This window comes from Arachis duranensis, chromosome 2 (genome assembly GCF_000817695.3).
Source record: "Arachis duranensis cultivar V14167 chromosome 2, aradu.V14167.gnm2.J7QH, whole genome shotgun sequence".
Lineage (NCBI taxonomy): Eukaryota > Viridiplantae > Streptophyta > Magnoliopsida > Fabales > Fabaceae > Arachis > Arachis duranensis.
In genome coordinates, this window is record NC_029773.3 from 11,200,483 (window position 1) to 11,214,555 (window position 14,073).

The 14,073-nt window shown below is 29.2% G+C and overlaps 1 protein-coding gene across 1 annotated transcript; it reads left to right on the forward strand.

The window, feature by feature from the left end:
- The first annotated feature begins 10,032 nt into the window (after positions 1-10,032).
- LOC107473505 (UPF0481 protein At3g47200-like) lies at positions 10,033-11,392 on the forward strand. The gene has a single exon (XM_016093084.3). It carries the CDS (start codon positions 10,205-10,207, stop codon positions 11,273-11,275), a length of 1,071 nt encoding a protein of 356 aa, XP_015948570.2. The 5' UTR covers positions 10,033-10,204; the 3' UTR covers positions 11,276-11,392.
- Positions 11,393-14,073: the final 2,681 nt, after the last annotated feature.

Below are 14,073 nucleotides of genomic sequence, written 5' to 3' on the forward strand. Positions count from 1 at the left end.
GTAATTACTCAAATCAGTCCCCAACAATTTTAAAATCGGATATTTTAGTCTAAAAAAATTAATACACAGATCAATTTCCAAAGTTTTACTCCGGGGGACAAATCAGTCCCCAATTCATTTTCCGGCAAAGTAATTACACATATCAGTCCCCAAAGATTTTAAAAATGGACATTTTAGTCCCTAAAAAAATTAATGTACAAATCAATCCCCAATATTTTTCTCTAATAGACATAACAATTCTCTGTCCAAAAATAAAATAAAATTATTTTTATTATTATTATTATACAATAATACTGTATTATATTTTTTTTGCATTTTTTGGACAAAAATAATGATAAATTTATTCATTAGATTCTTAATAATAATTATTTTATTTTATTTTATTTTTGAATGGAGGACTATTATGTCTAAGAGAGAGAAACGTTGGGGATTGATTTGTACATTAGTTTTTCTTGGGGACTAAAATGTCCATTTTTAAAATCTTTGGGGACTGATCTGGGTAATTACTCTGCCGAAAAATAAACTGGGACTGATTTATCTGCCGGAATAAAATCTTGAGAATTGATCTGTATATTAACTTTTTTTGGGACTAAAATGTCCATTTCTAAAATTATTGGGGACTGATTTGGGTAATTACTCATAAATTTATCATTATTTTTGTCCAAAAAATACAAAAAAATAATACAGTATTATTGTATAATAATAATAATTATAATAAAAATAATTTTATTTTATTTTTGGACGGAGGACTGTTATGTCTAATAGAGAAAAATATTGGGGATTGATTTGTACATTAATTTTTCTTGGGGACTAAAATGTCCATTTTTAAAATCTTTGGGGACTGGTCTGGGTAATTATTTTATCGAAAAATGAATTGGAGACTGATTTATCCACCGGAGTAAAACCTTAGAGATTGATCTGTGTATTAATTTTTTTTGGGGACTAAAATGTCCGATTTAAAAATCCTTGGGAACTGATTTGGTAATTACTCTTTATTATTTTTATTCTCGTTTTATTATTAGTTCAATTTTTTTAGTTTAGTAATTTAATAACATATTTTATCACATATTTATAATCATTAATAATTAAATAATAATTAAAAGCATAATACTCTGCATCCAAATAATTTCACATTTTAGATCACGCGCCCCATTTCTTATAATAGACTTTTAAGTTTTAACATAAACCTCCTTTTTTCGTTCTTCTTAAACCTAAATGTCTTCTTTCTTCTTCGTTCTTTAGATTTTCGTTTTGTTCTTCGTTCTTCTTCAACGTAAACGTCTTCTTCTTTTTCGTTCTTCTTTGCTTTGTTCGTCTGATTTTTTGTGTTCTTCGTTTTCTTTAGATAATGATCTGTATTTGGTTTTTTTTAAATTGAGCAGTGTAATTAAAATTGTTCTAAAACAATAAATGATTCAAGTTCAAATTAGTTGAATAAGGGTGATTTAGATTATACATCTAAATCAAATCAAGTAGACGAGGTTTGGATTATACTATAGTGTAATTTTGAATTGAATGGAATGGAATTAAATCTAATGCAATTGAATAACAACAGTTTGGTTATATTGATATTTTCGATTTATTTGTTATTACACAATGGTCTGCTTATATTGATATTTCAGTTCATTCGTCAATAATTTTGAATTAGGTGGAATGGAATGGAATCTAATACAATTGAATAAAGTGATAATGAATAACTTCATTCTTCTTTTCTAAATTTGTGTTGTTTATGAATTTGAATTTAGATAGAATGCACAATTTTTTGTTCATTTATTATTACACAATGGTCTGGTTATATTCAAATTTCGCTTTATTTGTCAACAATTTTGAATTTAATGGAATGGAATGAAATCTAATGCAATTGAATAGAGTAATAATGAATAATTTTATTCTTCTTTGCTAAAATCAGTGTTGTTTATGAATTTAATTTGGATAAAATGCAGGAGTTTCTTAATTTATAGAATGCACAACTTTTTGTTCATTTATTATTACACAATGGTCTGGTTATTTTCATATTTCAGTTTATTTTTCAGTCCATGTGTGTTATCGATCAACAATTTGTCCCAAAGATTGGAATGACTTTCAAAATACTGGCAAACGTCGGAAAATTCTACAAAGATTTTTCCAAACTTGCTGGTTTTTCTACGAAAATAAGGAACACCAATCGGAAGGAATGTGAAATTAAGAATCAATTACTTACATAATAGAGAGGAGAAATAGAAATCCAAGATATCTCTAACTCTGAAGACAAATCCCTTAGCAGGAATAAACTCTCCAGCTAGGATTTTACATACATATTTTGAAAGATGTTGGTCTTTGGATAATTTTTAAAGTTGTTCTGAATCATTCACATCCATACTGTCTAGATCGAGTAGAGATGGTTAAACAACACAGAGAGCTAAGTTTTATTGAGGAACCTGGAATCAGACTGAGTAAAACATATCAGTCATTTGTAGCAGTAGTGGATGGTCATCGTGAACTAAGTTGAAAAAGACGTGAGGAATTACATCACAAGCTAAGGGAAGTAAGGAATGTTTCTGAACAAGATGTTGCCAAAGAATTTGGGAAGTACTTATTAAGAATGAAAGAGAATAATCAAAATTTCTTTTATGAGCTTAATCTTGAAGTTGATTACTCTATCAAAAATGCATTTTGGGCTGATGCAAGAAGCAGGGCTATGTATGAGTATTTCAGAGATGTTATTTTATTTTATACGACTTACAATACAAACAAGTAATTTTTGCCGTTCTGGTTTTGGTTCGTTGTGATATCATTTTTGGTTCATACGAGCAACTAATTTCGGTTCATAATGGATTTTCCTTTTGGTGTCCACTATAAGTATAATCTGGTTTTTGGTTCTTTTGTCAGTGTGAATCACTATGGTTAGTCGACATTTCTTGGATGCACTTTGATGAAAAATGAGGACATTCAGTCATTCAAATGGTTATTCGAATGTTGGCTTCGTTGTATGGGAGGAAAGACACCAAATGAGATTCTTACCGGTCAATGCGCATCGATGTAAAGGGCTATTGAGACTTGTATGCCAACAACAATTCACAGTGGTGTATTTGGCATATTAAGAAGAAGATTCCACACAAATTAAATGGCTATACGAGACACGAAAAAATTGAACAAGAGATGAGTCATGTTGTTTGGAACTCGTTTACAAAAGATGTATTTGACAGAAATTGGAATGATTTTCTCATGAAGTATGGTGTTGGAGGCAATAAGTGACTTTGAAGTAACCGTTGTTTCATTCGAATTAATTGATGTTGTCAGTTTTTTCGGTTCAAAGGAGTATAACTTTCGGTTCATTTGCAGTCTCATTTTTGTTTTCTGTCCCATTTTTGCAGAGCTATTTGAAGATCGTCATTTATAGATTTCAATTTATCTTGATCTCCACTTTTGGGTCGAGATGAGAAGCACACAAAGGAGCGAGAGCACGCATGTTTTTTTTAACAAGTTTATCACATGCAATAGCTCTTTGATTCAATTTGTGAAGCAATATGATAATCTGACGCTGCAGATTTTCATACCGTCATACCGTGTGCAACAAAATCACCAATAGAAACTCAATTTTAGCATGTGTATACTCACGAGAAGTTCAGGAAAGTTCAAGCACAATTTAGAGGAAAGGTGAATTGTATCACAAGATCAACACAGTCCACTCTAAGTTTTATGATATATAAAGTTGTAGAACAGGTTTCTAACTCAACATTCAACAAGTTTGTTGTCACATATAATGCAATATCACGGGAAGTAAAATTGTAGTGCTTATTGTTCAAGTTAAGGAGTATTTTGTGACATCATTCTCTGAGTGACTTAAGCTTTGAGCAAGTAGATAAAGTGGCACCGAAATATATATTGAAACGTGTGGAGTAAGAACGTAAAGAGGAGACACACACATATCAAGAGCAGCCAAGACGAACCTCTATTGGAGCCAAGAAGCAAGAGATTTGACGATTTGGTATTTCGCTCACACAACATCTGTGAATTTGCACCACGCTTTTGATAATGTCATGGCCTAGATGCAAGAATATCAAGCGAAAAGTAAAGGGCAAGTATTCATGAACGGCGGTAGATGTGGCTAATTCCGTCACAGAGGAGGGGCGAGTGGTGGACGAACGATGGTGTGGCTAGGGACGGATGTCATTTGAAATTTTTTTTAGTAGTATATGATAATAATATTTATTTGTTCCCACTAAATTATTGAATTTGACCCCATAATAATTTTTTACTCAATTTTTGGTATTTCATAATCAATTTAAGAATTTCATATTAGATGTCGTTAGAATGATCAATTCTCAATTTAAATGAAATTTGTGTTTTTTCTTAGAAATCGATTTGAAAGAGTATTATTTATCCTTTTTTTATATTAGTTTTAATTTTTTTTCTGTAACTATTGCATTAATTGAAAGAATTTTTTCAACTATGAATCTCAATCAGAATTGGCTTCTAATTATATGAGAAGTAAATTTTTAAATAAGTATTTACTAATATATATAAGAGTAATACTACACATCCAAGTCTTTCTATAAACTAAGTATAACCAAGTTAAACAATAAGACTTGAAATAATGTTAATTATAACTGATTTTTATTATCTTAGATTAACTTGGTTGGATTTGGTTAACAAAAAAATCTTGAATATGTAGCATTATTCTATATAAAAAGAGATATGTCGATTGTATTGTTAAGAAAAATATTACTCAATTTTTTTGAAAGATGAAACCTAAATAATAAAATTCTAAATTTTATGTTATCATTTAAATTACTATTTTAGTATTTTAATTTGTAAATTATATATTTTAAAGACTAATCATGTTATATGTGTTGGATTTTTTCTCTCTTTTGTGAGACCCAAGTCCAACATTTTGGGGGTGTATTCTTGCACCCTAGTGTCACAATCTTAATTCAGTTTTTTGAGGTTTTTTGAAAGAAAGAGAGTAGCCACCAAAAGAGAGAAAGAAGGGAAAAAACAGAATTCCCATTTTTGTCCAAAGCAGTAAATTTCAAATGGCAGTTTCTCAATTGTTCACCGTTGGATCGGCTTGAAATTTAAACTGCGTGTTTCTATCATCTTGTTCTTCATTCTGGTCGGTGGAGATGTTGATCGAAGGTTTGCAGTAGGAGAAATTGGTTTCGCAAGAGAGAAATTAGGTTTCTCATTTTTACTCAGAGAAGCAATCTTGGAACGGCAGTTTCTCATTCTTTCACCGTTGGATCGACATGAAATTTGAACTGTAGATTCTTCACATCTTGTTCTTCATTCTGAACGGTGGAGATTTTAATTAGAAGTCTGCAGAGGGAGAAATTAGCTTTGACATCAGCTCTATTTTTTGGGTATATTTCATCTTCTTGCTTCTTAGTTGTGAGCTTTGGTGCTTTGATGTTTTGCCTGGTTATATGCACATTTTTTTGCTTTGTTTGAGACTCTCTTGTACCTCATTTGATTATAGTGGAGCTATTTCATTGGTCTGGATGACCCGTGATTTTTACCTCTCACATTGAGGGGGTTTTCCACGTTAAAATCTCGGTGTGTTCTTGTTATTGCTTTACTTGCTATATTTGCTTGTTATAGTTGCTGCCATATTGTGTTGTTTGGACATTTGTGTCATTTTCGCTGCTAGACTCTTTCAATATGTACATAGAAATAACCACCTGTATACATATCGAAATAAAAAATACACATTAAATATAAATTAAACAATACATGCATTTATATATAAATATATAATGACTAATAAATAATTTGATAACTGATTTTTATGTACATAATATTTTTTTATAAAAATTATTATTATATTATATATTTTGCCTCACTGTCAAAATTCACACAGATTCCTGCGTCAATGGTGATGGTTATCGCGGTCTGCAACGATGACGGGGCGACGGAAGACCAGGCGATGCCGCGGCAGCGTTGTGGCCGTGCAAAGAAACTGTGCATCGCATGACGTTGGGGGTTTAAAAAGAGAAATTAAGGTTTAAAGGAGAGGGATTATTAGGATTATTAATGAGAGAGAATGTTTTTTATATAATGGGTTACGAGCCTTTTTTAATTTTTCTAAAATCTGGTTTTTTAAAAATTCAATTTTTGATTGATTATTCACATTGTTCATATTTATAATTGTTTCCATATTTTTTCTAATTTTATTTTAATGAACATATTCATAATCAATTGCTAGTTTTGTACTTGTATTCTTTAAATATCTTTGTAAATAGCTATAGTAGACGACATTAATTAACAAAACATAGATGACCATTTACTTTAAACAAAATCCGAAGATCCAAAAGAAAGGAAACAAATGAAGTAATATACTAATATATTATTGGATTCCTATATTATTATCCAGTCTCCCACGTCCATTCCTCCATGTGCAGATTTATGAACAGCGAGACAACTTACAAGGACAGTAGCACTTGAATAATGAACAGGTGAATGAAATATAAAATTTGGAAAAATTATATTTGTAATTTTCTTTATCTTTTGTATAATTTTTTAATATTAAAAATAAAAAATATAAAAAAGTCTTACACAGAAGTAGAATATAACATTACTAGCAGGTAAACTTGCAAGTCTCCCATTAGAAGCATATGGATACAAACTTTATTCACTATTCTCAAACTGATAACCAGAATCCCTATAGACTATAGTTTGTTTTTGGTTTCCTGAGAATCCCTATAGTTTCTTTCTTTTTCCTTTAATTTATTTCAGGGCACGAAGGACTTTACTCTCCCTCTTGGTAATTAAGGTGAGCTAGCTATCCATACATACATCAACTTCAACTCCTTCTATGCTGCTTCTTTAATTGCATGCTTTTGCCACATTGTTGATGACGGCGTTCAACATTTTTCAATGTTTTAAAAATAAAACCAAAAGACCCAATAGTTCAAATTATTGGTTAAAAAGTTTTAAGTTTAACTAGTTCATTCATAGTTTATTATACATAATAAAAAGAGTTGAATATATATTCACATAAATTTGGGAAAGTACGAGGAGCCAATGAAATATTTGTATAATGTATACAATGAAGGTTTATGGAGTATTAAAGATATAACCATTAGTATTACATTTTTTCATCAGTTGAAATTTTTGGGATGAGTGGTATCATGACATGATATTAGAGTGTTAGATTCAAAAGATTAAGAGTTCAATCCTTGGTGAACTCCAAAATCAGTTTAATTTTTTCGGAAGATGTTTATTATTCTAGTACTCGGATGGTTATTCTAGATAGTATGATTGTACACATTATACAAATAGTCCATTGTCTCCCTAATGGGATTCCATAAATTTATCTTTATATAAAGATATTATTAAAGAACTGTTAGATGATAGTTAAACATATTAAATAATCAAATAATTTTAAACAGTCAACTTTACTTTAACTTGATGGGAGTAATTACAAGAATAAAAAGGTTATTTTATTTAAACTTTTGGTCTAAGAAGACGAAAGTTGTTTATTGCAGGGATTTATTTTAATTGATAAGCCAAACAAAGAACTATTTTGGGTCTCAACCTTAGCCTCAGCCTCAGTCTGCCTGCCCAAGAATTGGATCCCCAGATTGCTAAACTGCTTCAGCTTCAACCTCAACCAAAGGAGGCACAACCGTTGAGGAATCTGTTCAGTCAAAACGTGATTCAAGATTACAATGATAGGGAACTGGCTGACATTTTGTTTGTGGATGCATGTGCTTTGTTGTATTTCAAGGACATTGTTGATGAACAACATTCAGAAAAGTTGACCCTAAAGCTTGACCAATTGATGTATATATGGAGAGATATCATTTTGTTGGAAAACACAAGAGTAATATTCTGTTTTTAGATACCGCAAGAATAGGACAACAACATCAATTACACTCAAATTCATTTGAAATACACTAAAATATAAACTATATACATCTCTATTATTTTTTGATTACATGAGATAATATAAGTTCAAAATGATATTCAACTCAATCAAATATGCATAAAATGACACCAGAAGCACAAGAACAATATTCAAGAATAACAGCACCAGTTACACGCGAATTCACTTGAAATACATCGAAAGTTTTTATTTATATAAACTCAGTTCCTACAGACAAATTCAGTTCAAAACATGCAAACATGCACAAAAACACATTCAAATCTCTGAAGCACATGAAAATATATATTAAACTATATGTGAAATAATACGTAAAACAGTTATCATCGATTGAACAGTATGATGAGAATAGTAATATGTACTTTATAGTAAGAACACATAATGAATCTACTAAATAAACAAAAATATGACTATCTACTCTTTTGCGATTGAAATGAGAAAGAGAAAAGTGAAAAAATTAGATGATTAGTAAACAGTACCTTGAATAATCTTTCGTCTTTTGTTTATGTGTTTCTTGATGGAGATTTTGAACTTTTCTTGTAGATTTCCTTGAGTTTTCGCGACGATTTTGATAGTTTTGAAGAGATTTCGAGTGTCGTTTACATTTTTAAAGTTGGGATTTTGATCAAGGAAGAAAAAGAAGCGTTTTTCATAATAGCGCGCTATTGAACGGTTGAATGAGCGTGTGTTTATACTTTATACGCATGTTAATATGAGAGTTGTTTTTGTTAGACTTGTGCCAATTTGTATGAACTTGTATACCAAAAAAGTTTATATGTGTAGCGAACCTGTTCTTTAAATATCTTTGTAAATAGCTATAGTAGTAACATAAATAAACATTTAGAGTTAATATTCAACTTGATCGTTAAAATTTAAAATTTAACTCAAATTGATCTTTAAAACTATAATTGATTTAATTCGGTTCTCAAATTTTATAGTAATAACTCCCGGATTAGTCCTTAAAAATTAATGTTATAATTGTAAATTTTAAAATTTAATTTGAATCTATTAACTTTTAAAAGTCAAATTGAATTTCATTTCAAATTTTAAAGATCAAATTTAGTGTTAACTCTGAATATTTGCTTTAAACAAAATCCGAGATCCAAAAGAAAGGAAGAAGAAAAGAAACAAACGAGGTAATATATTATTTCCCAGTTTCCCACGTCCGAATCTCTATGTGCAGATTTATGAACAGCGAGTCAATTTTCAAGGACAGTAGCACTTGAATAATAAACAGGTGAATGAAATATAAAATTTAGAAAAATGATATTTGTAATTTTTTATCTTTTGTATAGTTTTTAATATAAAAAATAAAAAATATATAAAAAGAAGTCTTACTTATTAAGAAGTATATAATATTAGTGGCAGGTAAATTTGCAAGTCTCCCATTAGACGCACATGGATACAAACTTCATTCACTATTCTCAAACTGATAATCAGAATCCCTTTCGTTTCTTTCTTGTTCCTTTGTTTCAGGGCACGAAGGACTTCACTCTCCTCGTGATAATTAAGGTTAGCTAGCTATCCATACATGCATCAACTTCAACTCCTTCTATGCTTCTTTATTTGCATGCTTTTGCCACATTGTCATGATGACGTTCAATATTTTCCAATGTTTGAAAAATAAAACCAAAAAATCCAATAGTTCAAATAAAATGTTAAGTTTAACTAGTTCATTCCTAATTCTATTATACATAATAAAAAGAAGTAAATATTCGTTATTTTTATGTGAAACATATTAAAAGATTTAAGAATTTTAAACGGTCAACTTTACCTTAAAACAACTTAATGTGAGTAATTACAAGATCAAAATGATTATTTTGTTTAAACTTTTGGTCTGAGAAGACGAAAGCTATTTACTGCAGGAATTTATTTTGATTGATAAGCCAAACAAAAGCTAAGTATTAGACAATGGTTCACATGATCCCAAGATTACTCATGAACCATTTTGGGTCTAAGCCTCAGCCTCAGTTTCAGTCTCAGTCTCAGCCTGCTCAGGAATTGGATCCTCAGATTGCTAAACTGCTTCAGCTACAGACTCAACCAGAGGAGGCACAACCGTTATTACCGCCAAAAATACAGAACGTTCCTGTTTTTCTGCGTCGTAAAAATCACAACTTTGTTAAGTATTGTTCACCAAAGATGATATCATTTGGTCCCATCCATCATCATCTTGATGATACTGATCTCAAGCTAGGACAACAATTCAAAACACGTTGGGCACATCTCTATCTTGAGCAATTCAAGAGACGCAAAGAACAACAAAACGGAAATGATGATAGACACAAGAATGATCCAAAAGTGTCTCTGTATGAAACTATAACAAGAAAGATTCCAACAATGAGGAATCTGTTCAGTCAAGACGTGATTAAAGATTACAATGACAGGAAACTGGCTGACATGTTGTTTGTGGATGGATGTGCTTTGTTGTATTTCATGGACAATGTTGATGAACAACATCCAGAAAAATTGACCCTAAAGCTTGACCAATTGATGTATATATGGAGAGATATTATTTTGTTGGAAAACCAACTTCCAATGGAGTTGCTAGAACTTCTGAGCGATAAGCCTATGAGTGAGTTGACCAAATTATTTTTCAAATTTCTATTCATGTGCCTAACAAGAAGAAATCAAGAAGATTCAAATGAACTCAAACCAGCTCATCTTCTGGACTATATTCGCTTGTTTCATACATTTGGGTCATCGCTTTCTCCTCAGGTAAAGCCTTCTCTACTTGATCGCAGTATTAGCTTCATGTACGCTATGATTTCTAGATTATTCAAAAAAGAGGAAACTTTACCTCTTAGTTGGCATAGATATAAGAACATAAGGGATCTTAGAAATGTAGGAATTCGGGTGGAAGCAAACAAAACTTCTGAATGGAAATGGAGTAACGTATCTTTCACCTCCAAATTGTTTAGCGGAAAATTAATGCTTCCAGGGATCGTAGTTGATGATGTGGCTCCTTATTTCTATCACAATATGATTGCATACGAAATGCTTCCGGATTTCCCCAACAACTACGAGTTCTGTTCCTACTTCTCTCTGATGGATTCATTCATTGATGATGCCGAGGATGTGAAGGAGCTAAGAGTAGCTGGTGTTCTCCAAAACATGCTCGGAAGTGATGAAGAAGTGGCGAAACTATTCAATGAATTAAAGGGTGTGTTGCCCGCTAAAATGTTCAATTACAGCAGCAGTGTCGTGGGATACAGCAATAAATATATTCAAATCAAGGAACAAATCGATAAGCATTACGGAAATAAATGGAAGACTTGTTGGTTGGCTCAATTACGCAGCACTTACTTCAATACCCCATGGTCCTGCATTGCCTTTCTTGCTGCTGTGTTAGCATTGCTTCTCACTTCTATCCAGACATGGTATACTGTGCATCCTAAGCAAAATTCTTAGCCTCATTAAGTATGTAAGCAAAGAAGTAAATTGTTGTGAGGCAAGTATGTTGTGATGTAATTCTTTCTTCTCTTTTCTTTTGCATGGTGTGTACTCATGGTTTTTTAATTTAAATAAAAAAGTTGGTGAAAATTCAGGTGCAATCGAAAAGTTGATAACTGATAGTCGTTAGATAATTTGATTGATTTGACTAAATTTTCATCTAACAGCTTTCAACTATCAACTGCACGTAAAGTCGACTGCACCTGAGTTTCTATTAAAAAAAAGTTTTATATTTTCCTATTCAAGTGTTAGTAGAAAAAAAATACACTTTTATGTAATAATTTCGTTACTAATGATAGTTAAATTGAAAAAAAAAACTTGTATAGAAATTTCAAGCAATGATAGCGAATTGAAAAAGAAAATGTGATACGAAAAAATCAGTTATATTATATTTTTTTTATAAATTTATGAATTTAATTCCGTAATATGATTATGGGTAAAGTACTAGTAATAATGATAGGACAAGTAGATCTAAAATTTTTGCGATAAATTAATGGATTCGAATAGTCACCAAAAAAAAAAAATTAATGGATTCGAAAGAGAAAAAAGTATTAAATAAACTTCTAAGAGAATTTTGTGATGTAATCGTAGATCGTTCAAGAGAGATCTCGAGTATGTTTCTCAAGAACTGGAGTGGTAGATTCATAATATGTCTTTAAAAAAAATTACATTAATAAACATGTTTCATCTTTTTTTCAATGCACTTTTATCTTATTTTGTTAGGGACTTATATATAAATCTATCATAAAATTCTTTAGGGATGTACTTGTATTTTTTGTCCATAACTATGTATAAATTTATCATAAAATTTTATCAAAGAATCATTAGATATTTTTGTCCTTTAAGAATTTATAATTTAATCACAAAAGTTTTCAAAGATCCATTATCCTATTACTGAAAAGAAAATTTCAAGAAAATGCCCCATTAATAAAGATAAAATTATTCACCGTAAATTCTAACGATTTGATTGAGTGATGTATAAAATGTTTCATACAATATGTAGAAATTAATTTTAAATATTTTATAATGTAGTAAAAAATCATTAATTTAATTATTAGAAACTTTTTTTCATTTTGAGTTCATGATAAATATTAATGTTGTTTTAAAAAGTCAAAGTCTGAAACGAAGATAAAAAAAAAATTATTGTGCAATTTTTTTTCAAACATAGTAAATTTATTCATTAAAAATAGTAAATATTTGTCTAAATTATAGGACAATAAAAAAAAGGTAGATTTTCCCAATAGACATTAAATTGCCTGACAATATCGTCGAAAAGAAAAATACAACAAAGAAAAGAGAGAATAAAAAAGGTAAAGTAGAAAGTCGGTTAAAAAGAATTAACGGATAGACTTGATTCTTTTTCAATTAATCTTAAGCAGTATAAATTTTCATTAGATTTGAGCTCTGATTTTCAAAGATTAATTTATTGGAACCATTTCATTTCAGGGGCTCTATCGTCTTTTAATGGAAGTTTGATACTCCAAGTCTAAATAAATGGTAAGTTTGGTATTTGTCCTGTAGTGTGGGTGTAAATGATTATTGTATCCCAAATTCAAAAAGAAGAAATGATAAGGGGCAGCTGCTATAGGGCAAAGACGCAAAATACTGTTTGTGCTTGAATGTTTAGTTTTGCAGGAGAAAAAATTTTTTAAATCAACCTATTTCATCACCACATTTTTTTTAAAAGAAAAAAATTCTATTTCAACATCAAATGTAAATGTTACGATTAGAAAAAGAAAAATATTTTTTTTAGTTTTTCTTTAAAAAATTTAAATTTGTGAATTTTAATTAAATTAAAATAAAAAAAGTTGAAAACTTTATTTTTTATCTGATTTATTGAATATTAAATTTAAGTATTCATATATATAACTATATTTTCTATAAAAAATGAATATGATCATTTTTTTAATAATGTCATTTAAAAAAATACAAATATACAATATAAAAAATTATGCATGAAATGACATTATCAAAAATAGAAGAATCATTATTATTTATTTTTTATGCATTATTTAATTTAGATAAAAATATTATTATATGTACTAAAAATTAGCTATCAAATTAATTATTATATATTTTTTCACTAAATAATTAGTTACGAGAGAAAATAACCAAAAAAAAAACTCGATTATTAAGTATAATGACTACGTAAATAGAAAAAAGATTTTAAAAGAACTCTGCCAATAAAAATTTATTGCTTACTTGTAAAAAAAATAAATTAAAAAAATTCAAATTCTATGTTAATATTAATATTTTTATAAAAATAGCAAGATTAACATAGAAGTGCGTGCCGAAATGGTTTTATATATGAAATATTAACTAGTGTAATTTAAATATCATATTTTTTCCTTTTAAATAATGCTAAAATTGATCAATATGCATGGTTAAAATAGTTATAAAATTCTATAAGTTTTTGTGTGCTAAAAATATTAAAATTAAGAATAATCCTTCATTGAAATTATCATAAAAAATTTTCTATTAGAAAAATGGTACACTATCTCTAATAAAATAAAAAATAAAATCTTTTTTGTTTTTAAAATTTTAAATTTAATTCCTCAATAATATTATTGTTTAAAAAAATAAGACTAATTTATACTTTATTTTACAACAAATTATTTTTTAAAATAAAAATTTTAATTTTTAAATTTGTATTATAAACAGGTGATTTATATTTATCCATATTACTTATTAATTTTATTATATAGAACTAGAGAATTAAGAAAGAAATGAATATTTTAAAAATACAAACTACAAAA

What these genes read in the sequence shown, in the direction of transcription:
- LOC107473505 (XM_016093084.3), top strand. Translation starts at nt 10,205, where the DNA reads ATGAGGAATCTGTTCAGTCAAGACGTGATTAAAGATTACAATGACAGG.